This window comes from Parambassis ranga, chromosome 12 (assembly GCF_900634625.1).
Source record: "Parambassis ranga chromosome 12, fParRan2.1, whole genome shotgun sequence".
Classification (NCBI taxonomy): domain Eukaryota; kingdom Metazoa; phylum Chordata; class Actinopteri; family Ambassidae; genus Parambassis; species Parambassis ranga.
The window spans coordinates 3,194,992-3,210,115 of NC_041032.1; the positions used below are offsets into that span (position 1 = coordinate 3,194,992).

At 41.0% G+C, this 15,124-nt stretch overlaps 1 protein-coding gene across 1 annotated transcript in view; it reads right to left on the minus strand.

Annotated features, from left to right (window-relative positions):
- npr2 (natriuretic peptide receptor 2) overlaps positions 1-15,124 on the minus strand; it is a 53,659-nt gene that overhangs the window by 10,562 nt on the left and 27,973 nt on the right. Inside the window, exons 11-15 of the mRNA XM_028417751.1 lie at positions 12,066-12,170; positions 11,077-11,148; positions 10,306-10,465; positions 10,056-10,211; positions 7,434-7,602 (exon numbers count right to left, since the gene is read on the minus strand). Coding sequence (XP_028273552.1) covers positions 7,434-7,602; positions 10,056-10,211; positions 10,306-10,465; positions 11,077-11,148; positions 12,066-12,170 — 662 coding nt within the window. The remainder of the gene's footprint in view (positions 1-7,433; positions 7,603-10,055; positions 10,212-10,305; positions 10,466-11,076; positions 11,149-12,065; positions 12,171-15,124) is intronic.

Consider the following 15,124-nt stretch of genomic DNA (forward strand, 5'->3'; position numbering starts at 1 on the left):
TTTGTTTTGGCCAGAAAAGGCGTCAAAACAAGATACGTAAAGCTTAAAATGCACAGTTACCGCACACAGTCATTATTTGTCATAATAATAATAATGATTATTTGTTGCCTAGACGACTCTTTTCTGAAATCCGTATTTTCCATCCCATTTCCTTCTGTCTTCTATGTCCCAGCTGACATAACACACGATTATTGTATCTGCTACACACACACACATTGTATCATACAAGTGTTTTTACAGGCTGTTTTGAACTAAACATGGCCTCCATGTGTAAGATTGCTGTCTCAGCTTATAACTTCTGATTGAATATGTGACTGAAGCAGAAATCATCCTGTTGTTCTTTTCTCCAACGTTTCACATGTGGTCCAGGTAACACACATATATCCCTGTTTTATTTTCGTATGCCTGTATGAACGCACAGCGGCTGTTGCTATCTCCAAACGTCCTATATGACATGCCTCATGGCATTTCACATACATTTCATTCATTATATAATTCATATATTGTATAATGTTTGTGTCTCAGGAGATTCCCATATTGATATTCTTACACACAAAAACGCACACATGCACAGACATGCATTTACTCTGACGGAGCGAGAAGGTGAGTCATTCACACCACCACAACCAACACCACCACCGCCGCCGCTTTGCCGGCTAAAAGCATCAATGTCTGGCATCCTGCCATGTTTTTTTTCTGGGTCACAGATCCTACACACACACACACACACCCACATCTTGTTTAAGTTTAAAGAACAAAACATCAGAGGGAGACATGAAAGACTGATGAGTATGAACGGATGGTTTTAGTGCATGTTTTCCCATCATTCATGTAAAAAAAAAATGGAAAATGTATGGCAAAGACGAGAAGGTAGAAGAATTATTATTGGTATGGTGTGAGAGAAACCACAGTTTACAATTGCAGCCTGTGTTTTAACACCAACCTCGCCGCTAATGTAAACACAATACAAAGCATGACACGGAGTTAGTCAGCAGAAGTAGAGGGGGAGACAGAGCAGGTGTTGCTTTCCTAAATATTTTGTGCTGCCGATGCTGGTTTTCATTGTCACCACGGCAACCGCAGAAACCATGCACAAGCTGACATTACCCGTGCGATTACAACTTTTCAACAGCACTGAATAAAATTACATTTAGTTAAATGGAAATGGAAAAAGGAAAATGTATTAAAGTAATACACCAATTTCTGTTGCCCATTTCTTCTACTAAAAGCTTCAGTCATCCACATTAAAGTGCACCTATTATGCTAATTTCTTTTTTTTTATCCCTGAGCTTCATTGAAGTATTATTATCACCTTAATACAATATAGTGCTGCTTGAAAGTACGCGAACCCTTTAGAGTTTCCCGTATTTCTGCATGAATATGACCCAAAACATCAGCTGATTTTGCAGACAGTAGAAAATGAGAAGTTAATCTAATAAAATGAAACAAAACAAAATATTTCACTTTGTCATTTATCTATCCAGGAAAATATATTATTATATAAGTCTTTATTATAATAATAAAGATAAGATAATCCTTATTTTCCAAAGAAATCATGGCCCTGATCAGCTTGGTGGGGATGTTTGTCTCTAACTGTACACTTTGATGCAAATCTGGATCCAGATACAGAATCAAAATTATAAACATTATTATTATAAGAAACAAATATTTGCAGAAGTATGTTATCTCTAAGTGCTTCCTTGTTTATAAAGAGGCTAAATACTCTACAGGAAGTTCCATTTTCGCACAGTATGATTTAAATCCAAATACGTAGACTGATGTTTTAATTTTTTTTTTTTTGTCAGTTGGATCAAATGTTTTAGAAAAGAAAAGAAAGGTAACATTTCAACAAAAGTGATTTTTTTTTGGTAGGCAAACAGACTTGATATGCGTGGTGGGAGGTCGGCTATTCACGGTGAGCAAAAGTGTCAACTCTCTCAAAGCCGACCGTTTACTGCTGAACACCCTTCTTGTTAGCGCGCCCTTCAAGCACAAGCTCATACACAAACCAAAAATAACAGGCCATCCATCACGTCATGTCAACAACATACATTTACCTAATGAAAATAGCCAGCAGACAGTGCATTAACACACGCAGGCCTCGGGAGGTGAAGGGCTTCATACACATATGAGGAGGGACTTAGCGTGCAGCTGTCAAGAGCATCCTTGAGTGCTTCTGAGATTATCAATCATATAGAGCTCTCTGCTTCAAGCCACTCCAAATGGAGAGCTATACATCATGGGGCTCATCCTGCACTGAACCACCACCACTGAGCCCAGTGGAAGGGAAGTCAAGCGGAGTGGAAAAACACACAGGTCAGTTTATAGAATTATTTCGAAAAAAACACCTGTTTTTAGGTCACTGCCCAACCAGATCTGCACAGGTATGGTTGTACAGCTGCCACGGTTTTTTATTGGCTGCCCTGTTTATGTTAATATTTAGAAGAAGTAGAAAAAAGGTGATATGTGTTTTCAGGAAGTCACACCAGGTGATGGAAGAAAGCATCACAGTCTACCTAAACTCCTTATTAATCCAAATTCAGGCAAAGAGTTGCACTAGTGGAGCTGAGGCTGAAGCAGGAAGTTGTGATTTACCATGGCACCTGGCAGTCAGTTAAAGCAGACTTAATTAAATATGAGCCAGCCCCCAGTGGCTGCGGGGGGGAACTGCAGTTTTTGGACACACCTGCAAGATGCATCCTGCTTGCTTGTGAGCCCACTACCTTCCAGTCTGAAGCAGGGTTTTGTGTTTGAGCATCTTTGTGTTACAGCCAGTAGTTAGAAGCCATGTTGATGGACATCACATATTGAATGCTGTTTTCTGTTTAAATACATATACACATATAGAGCGACGGCAGAAGGAATGGAGCCTAGCTAGCCATACCTCTTCACTCCCTGTGAATAAGCCTAGAATCCCTCCCCCCTCACACCCAGGTCTGGTCGGTAAGGCTTTCTGTGATGAATTGCTGCTTGCCTTGTTCATATATAAATACAATTTCTAATAATACCTCGAAGTATATAGCAAAACTGACAACACTGGATTTGGACATCTTTTGTTGATACCAGTCTTGCTGTCACTCCACTTAGGGTTCTGTGTGTGACTGTCAAGGCTAGAAGGAAATGTTCTTTATTTTATGAATTTTTGCTGTAACCCAAACCATGATCTTTACGTAAGAATAAGGAAGAATGTGATTCTTCAATGCAGTAGACCGGGATGATGCACAGAGACGTGCTGTGGTCTTACAGAGTAAATATGACAACAATGTAAGTCATGAATGTAATCCTAGGCAGCCATGTCTCTGAGGCCAGAGCAGCCTTGAGCTTAAGAAAGACATTCATTCACATGTTTCATAAGATGTAGTGAAGCAGTAGTAGTATTATAGAAGTATTTCTGTAGGCTTATTATTAGTATTATGTGAAAAGGATTTCATACTTTGGTTTTCTAGTGCACTCATTGCTACAGCATAGCTAATGAGCCAATCCACTTAATATGCAGCTTTTAAAAATGTAAATTATGGAATATGATTGGTAGAGTATTAGTCTTCTAAAAGTGTTAAGAATACAGAAAAAAAATGGAAAGAAATATCCGTGATCCTTTTTAATAACTCAGAACAAGTCATTTCCACTGCACACATATTGAGGCGAATAAGAGGTTATAAGAGGAGCTAACCCTTCTCACTGAGGCTCAGTGAATTAATTAAAGCCTTATTCTGTGTGACACATCTGTCTATTGGTATGAACAGGTGAAAATCAGCAGCAGAGAGACCGCAGCACACCAAGCATGAGCACGGTAGCAGCAGAAAGTTCCAAGCTGCCACTCAGCATAACGAACCATGACCTGTTGTTTTGATCTCCATGCCACAACTCACAGGACAGGAATATTGACTGCTCCTGGCAGGCTGCATGACAACATTATACACCGAGTCCAGTTTTACTCTATGATGCTACTGACTATAAATAAAGTTACAGTTAGAGACAAAATGATTATGGAAATGTCGTTCTTTTTTTAAAAATGTTTTATTCTACTTTAACGCTTTTGTTGTTCTTTTTGTTGTTTTTTTTGTTGTTTTATCAACAAATATAATAATCTATGTTAGCATAGTACAAAAAGGCTGCATACCAAGAAAAACTCCACTTCTACAGAAAAGACACCTCCTTGCTCTTTGATCACAGAGATGTTGCCTTCATTTTGGAGAAAGAGAGCAGAGGTGTACAACCCAGCAGAACATGGTTCTCACAGTCAAGCATGGTGGTAAGGCTGTGTTGGATGCTTAAGTATGTCTGGAACTGGGAATGTTGTCAAGGTGGAAGGAATCATAAAAAAAGAAGACTGATCTAAACATCTTGAAAGAAAACCTCAAGCAGTCAGCAGCAGAACTGGGTCCTGGTCTTTGATTTCTCTTCTAACATGACAATGACCTGAAGCAAACATCTCTTCTAGTTCAAGAACTACTTCCAGGAGAGCAAAGTGAATGTTAGTGACCTAAAGCCCTGATTGAAAATCTATGAAGTGTACTAAAGACCAGGGTCCATCAAATCTGGAGGGGCTAGGACTCCTCAGGAGATGAACCTCAAACTTGTTGAAAACTACACCGAGAGTTTGAGGCTTGGATGAGGCGTTTCCTGTGCAAAATTTCTCAGTTTGGGATGGATGAAGTATTTATAGTTTGCGGCAATGCGCTTAAGCCAGTTTGGGCAGTCGATGCAATGAACAGTCAGCGGCAAGCGCTCTGGGCACACACACACAGATAGAGAGAATTTTGCTTGCAATAACAGGCAAAAGTAATTGTGGTAACATTTATATGCCATGAGATAGCACAAATCGCAATGAGTGACCTGCCATTCGCCTTTGTAGAGAACCCTAAAAGTATCGGATCGGGACTCTGTATCGGCAGATACTCAAAATCAAATGACTCGGACTCAAGGGCAAAAACACCTAATCAGGACATCTGTATTAACAAGTTTAATTGCTCTATTAAACGGAATATGGGAAATTCTTTAAATGACATTTTTATATTTTGTCTCTATCTGTAGGTGTCATGCTTTTTTATGGCTGCACTCAAAACACCAAAACATGAAACAGATTCTTACAATGAGTAATGAGATCCTACGGGAACAGAACGTTTTCTGAACGTTAAAAACAGTTCACATGAGAGATGAGAGTTCTTTTTTTTGAGAGCAGATCTCATTGAGGAAGAGCTGATATTCCCCCTCTTCCATTCTAGGATTTGTACAACACTATTTCAAAAATAGGCCTGTTCAGAACAGTAGTTTACAGCCTGAATGAAGCCATTATTTGAAAGGGGGGAACAGGGTGTGAGAAGCAGAGTTCACACGTATACACATTCAAATAATGTTCCCGTGTTGAAAAGACTTGCAGCTATAAGAATCATAACTGAGCTAATTAGCTAATGCTAATTGTTCACATAAGTAACGAAAAAAGAATGACCACGGATAAAATATGGTGCAGATAAATATTGAACTACATAGAGCATAAAATGAGCTCTATACACATAACACGTAAATGGGCCCTTTTATTGAGATTTCCAATGAGACGGTGTAACATCTGTCTATTGGTCGGTCAAGAGGAAGTGGGTCAATCACATAAGTAACGACACCACACAAACACACTGAGAGGTACTTTGCTTTTGTGCTTTAATATACAAAGTCGAAAGACAGACTCTCTACTAATTAGGTGTGATTTTGGATGCGGCTTCAGACACTGATTAGCAGACTGTGTAGTCATTGTTAGCCACATATCATTAAACTACACCCACTCACTCTTGATGGCCACATTAAAGTGAATTTTGGAACCTAGATACACCAATCTTACATCAATGCCGGACAACGGCCTTAATAAATAGCTACATCATGTCAGGTTTTTTGTCAGGGGTTTGTTTTATTTTGCAAATATTTCCCCTCATCCTTTTGTATTTAATGTCTTGTGATCTTCCAATCCTAATTTATTGTTAATCTCCTTTGCATTACCTGGTCTTGTCTTGTGGTTTTTGTCTGAGCCTTTGCCCTTTTGGATACCGTTGCATGTATTTTTGCCTTCTTAGTTTTTGACTGAGTTTTTGGACATGAAGTGCTTAAGACTATTCCTTTGGTACTTTTGCCTGTCTTGGACTGATCCCTGTTTAATGAACCTAGCCTGTAAAGATTTTTTTCCCTCGTCCTGTTGTTTTGAGTCCTAACCTCTGGACCCCCATGTACAATGGGGATGATAGGGCTGATCCATGTAGCCGATCTATTCACTTCAGTTCCTTGTTTGTAGCGCGCATTAGTAGCATGCCAGGGCCGGTTGAAATAACAGGTGGGCAACTTGGTTGGTGTTGTGTGTTCCCTTCTATTTTTCCATGGGATAAACGTTTTTCTCTTTTGTTGATTGGGCAAGATGGAACTTTGTCTGCCCATGCCTAGGGCCGGCCCCGATGTATACAAGGTCACAGTATTTAAGTCATTTTAGGCCTAGAACTCTGTTTAAGTACAGTTCTATGGCTCCAAACAACATCCATGACCAATCAGTCACCTCTGTTCGTCATTTTCACATGTAGTAGTTGTATTTGTGTGTGCGTTTTGAGATGCTTCATGCAGTAACATTCAAAACTCAGAACCAAAATATGCATATGAATCATTCATGATCATTGAAAACAATAGCTGAAACGCAGACTCATACACCCCCCCACCTCCCACCCCCATCCTTCCCCCCCTTTAATTCAACACAAACACACTCTCCCACAGATGGACATAGAGCACTTCCTGTCAGGAATTACAAATAGCCTTTTATCTGAAATTGTCTTAGTGATTTCCAGAACATGAGTCTTTCTTTTTTCCTGTTTGCCTTTTTGAATCTCTTAGACATATCAACTTGCACAGCAGTCAGAGGGACACGGGGTTTCTCAACACACTCTTCACTTGTTGGACTTGGCAGGGATGACTCTGATAGTGTGGGAAAAAGTCCGCTTATGTCAATTTCAATTTGGAAAACGGATGTTAGTGTCAAAAATGTTCAATTAATTAAGACTGATCCAAGCTCTAAGTGTTTTTCTGAAATTTAATTCTGTCATTATGTCATTCTGTCAGTTTGCTGTTTAGTTTCAAATATATGTCCTCATTTGTAACAACCTTGTTTTTTATCATTGCAACAAGAAATTGTACTCTTTCCGTTTTTCTCCAGCTGCATCTCCATGACAACACCTTTACTTATCCCTTACCCTTTTAAACGCATAACCTTACCCATCAGTTTTCAATACTTAACACCCAACAGTGACAACAAAAAAAAAGCTTCAGCTGTCAGCTTAAGCACGAAACCACGAACCCTGGACTTCTGGGTAAAAGCTCAAATCTCCTAATGTCATTTAGGAGATGTAATATAATTGTGGTGTTTTTTCAGGAGGATTTGTTGATTTGGAAACAAAGCTTGGGCTTACTTGTTGAGTTTGGCCATGTAGATCTTTATGTGACCAAAGTCCGGCCTCTCCGCGGGGTCCTCGGCCCAGCAACCCTCCATCAGGATGGTCAGCTCCTCCGAGTGGCACCTGTTGTCCGTCGTCGGCCTGAAGTACGGCTTCTGACCGTTCCTCACCTTCTGTACGATCTCTGCAGAGAAAGAGGGGAGAGAACGTAAGAAAGTGCCTGTGTTAGGATAATCACATTCTTTTTCCCAAAGTCATGAGTGCCTGTTTCAGTGCCCAACAAGTGGCAGGTCTGATTTCCTCTGATGTCCTAGTCCACACCGACACACTGTCCTGTATGTATCTATTAGGTATGATGTGTTGCCCAAAGGTTGATGGTTATTAAACTTGTATTTACAGTTGGGCTATCATAACTCATAAACCTGAAGACTGAAATTAAATTTAGCTGCTTTATTTTAAGGGTTAATTGAAAATAGGCCATTTTGAGTATCCAGAAGGCCAAACAAGAGTTAAAACACATGCAAAGAAATGCAATACATGTTGAGATAATAGCATGACCATTGACCAATGAAACACCGTTAATGCATTGGTAAATGGCGGCCATATTGGAATGTTAAAATAGGAAATGACATACTTAAAAAAAGCTTCCAGGTGGATTAAAAATGCTTCACATTCTAAATTGTTATTATAATCAATAAAATGAGATAAAAATTCCGACATAGGCTCTTCTTCACGCATGTGTCTCTTTTTTTAAAAATTCATATTTTCAGGATTCTTGCTATTCCTTGATAGCGTTATCTTCTTGGTAATGTGCTATTTCTGCTGGAGGAGCATTAATATATTCAGTAGTGCAGATCGGTTCTTTGTTGTTGCAGATTTTTTCCTCTTTGATGCATTAAACATACCAATTTAAAAGCCTGCCAGAGACATCCTTCTCAAAACGATTCCTTCACATCCGCTCATGTTTTCCTCCCTTCTCATTATTAGAACCATTTTCAAAGAATCTTTTGTTATAATAAAGCACTGATTTGTAATTCTAAAGCTGGTTTTAACACATTTCAACAGTGGAGAACAGGTGCCGGCTTCCTTCGCTCTCGGTGGATAAGAATCCGCCACTTGTACGATCACCGTCGAGCGCGAGTGTGAATAAAAGGTTAAGAAATGTCACCACGTGTGTAAAAAAAAATGATGTTCAATCTGGCAGTCACTAAGCAGATGCAGCTTTGGAGGATGAACATGAATGCTGAGACTGGGTAAATTGGCAAACATGTGTGCAGAAAGGAAAGTGCAAACCAGATATGTGTAGCATTTACACAAAACAACAGCACATGTTTAGGTCAATAAAAACACTCTTATGAAACCACTTTATGTCATTTTATAGTCTATGGTCAAAGCCAACATGTCTTTTGAACCCTTGTTTTCAGTTTGTGATACAGCCAAAAGAGATAAAGGGCAAACCACCATGATTTGTTCTGCAACAAGCTTCTCTGCCATTTTCTTTTATATCATTCAGAGGAAGTTAGTGTGTGCTTGGGCAAGACACTTTACCCACACTGCCTCCAGTGCACTCACTGGTGTGGCACGCCTTGCTGGTCAATGTATGACACTGCTTGGCAGCAGCCTTAAAAACAATTTCCCGCTGGGATTATTAAAGTATCTAAAAAAAAAAAAATTCTGGCATGGGCCTGCAGTCCAGGTGCAGCTACGACTGTGGTTAGTTGGTACACTCAGTTTACAAAGTCTGACATAAAGCTTGGACCACCATAAGACTTTTTGGACTCCCTGTATTGTACTCCCTGTTCTGCTGTCCATGCCATTCATGGACAGGTCCATGGGTATGTTATAAAATTTAAAGGTAAAACTTTGCAGATCTTATGATCTCTGGTGGTGATATTTTATTGCTTTGCAGTCTTTGCCTGTCTACCTCCACTGTGATTACCTGCCCCGCCCTGATTGTTTTCACCCGTGTCTTGTTAACCCCTGTGTATTTAGGTCTTCCCCTTTGTCTTTGTCACTTTATGTTTGTGCATGAAATGTTTCTGGCTTTTGCTTCCTGTGTTTGAATGTGGTTTTAGATCACCTCAGTGCCCTGTTTGTCTGTGTTTGAGTCCTTTCAGAACTCAATATATAACAATTTGACCTTTGTAATTAATATTCCTCAAATGTCCTTTTTATGGATCAGCAGATTACATTACAGCAGGGTGTCAGCTTTATTTCTTGTCCTTTAAAACCACCTTACATAGTCTTCACCAAACGGCCTCAGTGCACTGTTTACTGACATGATGGCTTCCTTTATATTCCTTGTTTGGGTGGTTTGTGTGCTGGGACTCCACCTGCTTTGACATCTGGCCAACATGTGTCCTTTGTTTGTGTACATAGTTGCAGAAGCTCTATATAGCAGTCTGACCTTCCAAAGGTCCACTCTGACAAGCGAATCATCAAACTGCCATCTTTTTGTCTTTTTAATCCTTGTCAAATTGAAATAAATATTGTTATATATGATGGTCTTTTTTCTGTATTTTCAATGTAAAGGTTGCTGTGTGCTCGCTGATTTTAAAGGATTCCGGTCATTTGGTGCCATGGGGGAGGGGGTCAGCTGTTCTCCCCAGGCGGCCTATAAAAGACAGTTGTGTTTACCTTTGGGGCTGAGGTCCATGCCTTCCACATAGAAGGGTCCATTCCTCAGAGCTATTTCCTGCAGTATGATGCCAAAGCTATACACATCACCCTTCTGAGTCCCTTGAGGAGGATGGCGGTCATATATGAGGAGCTCAGGAGCCGTCCAAAGCTTCTCTAACATGAGAGGGGAGAAAAAAAAAACATGTAGAGAAAGTAGCAGCCGAGGGTTTCTAATGAATGAATGAATGAAGAGAACAGGACGACTTACTTGCGTAGAGCGCGTGCGAGTCATCATTTTCGCAGGACGAACGGAAGCTGGCCAAGCCATAATCCGTGATTTTTAAAACAAATCGGCTGTCCACCACGCAATTAGATGACTTCAGATTTCCATGGCAGCCAAAGTAGCTGTTGTGGAGATAGTTCATTCCCTGCAGAGAAGTCAAAGGTTTTTTTTTTCCCAAAAATCCAAACATATGGTAATAATATGCTTTGACAAGTGGATGTATGCTGAGGGATTTAAAGAGGCCATGTTTCAGGGACAGTGCTGTCATGAGGGAATTTCTTATGGGAAATGGACGGCTGGGTTGGATATTTAGTGGAAACGGTGAGTCAAAGAGGCTTCACCGAGCGCCTCTTCTCTGCTTATCTGTGAGAAGCAATTCAGCCAAAAGAGTTTCATCATGTACGTAGCTCAATATCCCATCCATCCGAGGGGACGGATCTCCTGACAAAAAGCCTCTTTGTTGGGGCAGACTAAAGAGAATCTTCTCAATTACGCCCGTGATTAGTCTTAATTAAGCTGGAAGGATTTTTTTTTTAGCAAAGTTTATATTTCTGTCACATTTATTTACTGTAGTTTAATAAGCAGCGATGTGCCAATGATTTTTTTTTTCTTTGTGCATGTTTCTCTGTGAAACCATGGCAACCCACACATTTGTTTTGTGAGCATCTCTACAGCACACAAGCCTGTCATTTAACACTGTGACCCATTTCCATCATATTGATCAGTGTCCCTGTCCGGCCTTTGGTATTTGTTTACCTTCACTATGTCATTGATCAGCGAGTAGCGGAACATCCAGTCCAGGTTGATGCTCTCATTCTCCAAAATGTCCTAGAATAAGCACGGAAAAAAACAACACAGCTTTATCTGTTGAACTTCTGCAGACATTTATTTAGTGACTAAATACAGATTTCTCATCCTCAGGATCACACGCACGCACACACACACACAAACACACTGCAGGATGTTAATGAACAACTCTCTGTTCCTGGAATCTGACATCCAGCCACATCACATCAGTCGCAGCTATCTGTACAAGTCCTGCAAGTGTGACTGATGAAGTCTATGTCTGCGTTTTATATCAGCACTGATATGTCATATGCTGGCCAAGAACAAGTTTGCTTAAAGTATCATGGATTTTTTTCTCATTTTTTCCCCTTTAGGTCAAAAGAATTACAGACAGTTTACTCTCATCATACCACTTTATTTTAACTTTTGTTTTGTTGTTGAACAGAGCATTTTATTATCTATCTATCTATCTATCTATCTATCTATCTATCTATCTATCTATCTATCTATCTAGTACACTTATTGAGCTATAGATATTTAGCCGACCGGTAGCCTGGCGCATCATCACCTGTGGTTGCCAGGCAACAGGTGCAGACTCCAGTAAATTATTGTCACACGCTGGATTTGTGCACATTAAGCAAAGAAGATATAATTTATTAGTGAGTTTCAGAAGTGCTGGCAGGTCTGTTAACTCTTAACACAGTGCCAGTTTAGCACTCTAAGCTAAAGGCTAAATTTGATTTATTTTAAGGACTAATAATCATAACAAAATGACGTGAAGCGCATAGGTTAGTGTTGGGATGAGCTTTTATGTTGCACTGATGTGTGATAATAACACATAGAGCTAGCTGGGTTGCTCTCTCCTGCTCTGCATATGAATACATATCACCTTCTTGTACATGCACATGTTAAAACTACCTATGATTGCTTTAGTGTTAAAGGTGTTTGGAGCTGTTTACCTGCAGGCTGCCTCTGGGACAGTACTCCGTTACGATGCAGATGTTGGGGGGGTCAATGCAGGCCCCGATGAACCTGGTTAGATGGTTGAACTGAACGTCTCTCATCTGAAAATAACCACACAAACATGCTGCAACTGTGAGTGGAACTCTTTCCAAACATCACATTCCCAAACCCCATGGAAACAGAGGACGGAGGGATGAGGAGGAGGAGGAGGACTGACTGACTCTTCATTTATATACAAAGTTTTGAGAATAACCCTGCCAGAAGTTCATCAAAATAGTCTATTTGCAGTGGACTAGCTGGCAGTGTGACATTTTTCTGCGTGTTGAGAAGCATTCCTGCTCAGGGCACCCAGTTGAAACATGTGCATGTGCATAAATTGCCCTAGGAGGTTATGAATGAGGCAGTGTGTGCTCGGGATGATGAAAAAAAAACAAGTGTTGAGAGGATGTACGAGAAGAAATACGGGCAGAGTGTGTAAAACTGCTCTACATGGAAAAATAATCACTAATAACACACTGGTTTTATAAGAAGAAATGTCATCCAAAGTTTTTTTTTTAAAAAAAGAGGGGAAAATTCCTTTTATGAGAGTGTGAAAAAACACAGAAGAACGTCCTTCTCCTGCTTTCATTCCAACCTGCACGAGCGCTGACAGATTATCTTTCTACAGCCAGCGTCAAAAAATGGGGTTCATAATTTCAACAGTGTGCTTTTTCATGTGAGTGACAGCAGCTCTCACACCAGAAAACCAGGGAGCACGTCGCTCCTGTTTCACGGCTGTGGAGATGTTAGCCTACCCTTTGGCCTATATAATTTCCCTTGCTGCACACTGGTGAGGGTGGGTGGTGGAGGAAGAAGAGGGGGGGGGAGGGAGAGAGAGACATGGAAGACAAGTGGTTAAGTTTCCACTGGCATGCCTGTCTCTTTCCCCCCATCTGGTTGGCTTTTTCATGAGCTGAGGTTTGACAGCCGATCAGGCCCCCGGGGCGTCTGAGAAGCTGCCAGCTCAGACAGCAGCCTCTCTCCCCTGTGTGCGCCTGCTGACTGACCGAGAGGCCACATGTGAAAAACTGCACAAAAAAATGACCAAAAAAAAACCAAACGCACACAGGCCAGAGAGAGAGAGAGGAGAAGAAAGATGGAGACTGGGAGAGGAGAAGAAGAAAACGTCCAACCGTCTCCTCCGCTATAGCATCCATCTTGTTCATGACCACCAGTGTAATTTCCGAGTTATGGGTTTCCTCGTGCCACACTGTGTTTCCATCACCAAACCACATAAAATGTGAGATGTTTTTTTTTTTTTTCTTTCCTCACCCTGCTTCCTTATCGCTCACTCGTAAATGTTTCCCGACCAAACCGGAGCTTTTCATCAGCCAGCTGCTGTTAAACAGTGTGAGGATGTGAAGTTTTTGTGTGAGCAACATCCTGGAGCTCGGTTGAAGGGAGAATGCCACAAGGAGCTTGCTTCCACTTTTTATAAACTGAACACACACACATATATATATATATATATATATATATATATATATATATATATATATATATACACTCAACAAAAATATAAACGCAACACTTTTGTTTTTGCTCCCATGTTTCATGAGATGGACTTGAAGATCTAAACTTCATTCCAGATACACAATATTACCATTCCTCTTAAACATTGTTCACAAATCTGTCTAAATGTGTGATAGTGAGCACTTCTGCTTTGCTGAGATAATCCATCCCACCTCACAGGTGTGCCTCATCAAGATGCTGATCTGACATCATGATTAGTGCACAGGTGTACCTCAAACTGCCCACAATAAAAGGCCACCCTGAAATGTGCAGTTTTGTCTCACAGCAAAATGCCACAGATGCCACAAGCATTGAGGGAGCATGCAATTGGCATGCTGACAGCAGGAATGTCAACCAGATCTGTTGCTCGTGCATTGAATGTTCATTTCTCCACCATAAGCCGTCTCCAAAGGCGTTTCAGAGAATATGGCAGTACATCCAAACGGCCTCACAACCGCAGACCACGAGTAACCACACCAGCCCAGGACCTCCACATCCAGCAGGTTCACCTCCGAGATCGTCTGAGACCAGCCACTCAGACAGCTGCTGAAACAATTGGTTTGCATAACCAAACAATTTCTGCACAAACTGTCAGAAACCGTCTCAGGGAAGCTCAACTGCATGCTCGTCGTCCTCATCGGGGTCTTAACCTGACTCCAGATCGTCGCCGTAACAGACTTGAGTGGGCAAATGCTCACATTCGATGGCGTCTAGCACGTTGGAGAGGTGTTCTCTTCACGGATGAATTTCAGAACACAGGTGCATTTTATTGATGGCATTTTGAATGCACAGAGATACCGTGATGAGATCCTGAGGCCCATTGTTGTGCCATACATCCATGAACATCACCTCATGTTTCAGCAAGATAATGCACGGCCCCATGTTGCAAGGATCTGTACACAATTCTTGGAAGCTGAAAATGTCCCAGTTCTTGCATGGCCAGCATACTCACCGGACATGTCACCCATTGAACATGTTTGGGATGTGCTTGACCGGCGTATACGACAGCGTGCACCAGTTCCCACTAATATCCAGCAACTTCGCACAGCCATTGAAGAGGAGTGGACCAACATTCCACAGGCCACAATAGACAATCTGATAAACTCTATGCGAAGAAGATGTGTTGCACTGCATGAGGCAAATGGTGGTCACACCAGATACTGACTGGTTCTGAGTCCCCAGACCGCCAATAAAGCAGAAACAAAATGCACATTTCAGGGTGGCCTTTTATTGTGGGCAGTTTGAGGTACACCTGTGCACTAATCATGATGTCAGATCAGCATCTTGATGTGGCACACCTGTGAGGTGGGATGGATTATCTCAGCAAAGCAGAAGTGCTCACTATCACACATTTAGACAGATTTGTGAACAATGTTTGAGAGGAATGGTAATATTGTGTATCTGGAATGAAGTTTAGATCTTCAAGTCCATCTCATGAAACATGGGAGCAAAAACAAAAGTGTTGCGTTTATATTTTTGTTGAGTGTATATATATGTGTGTGTT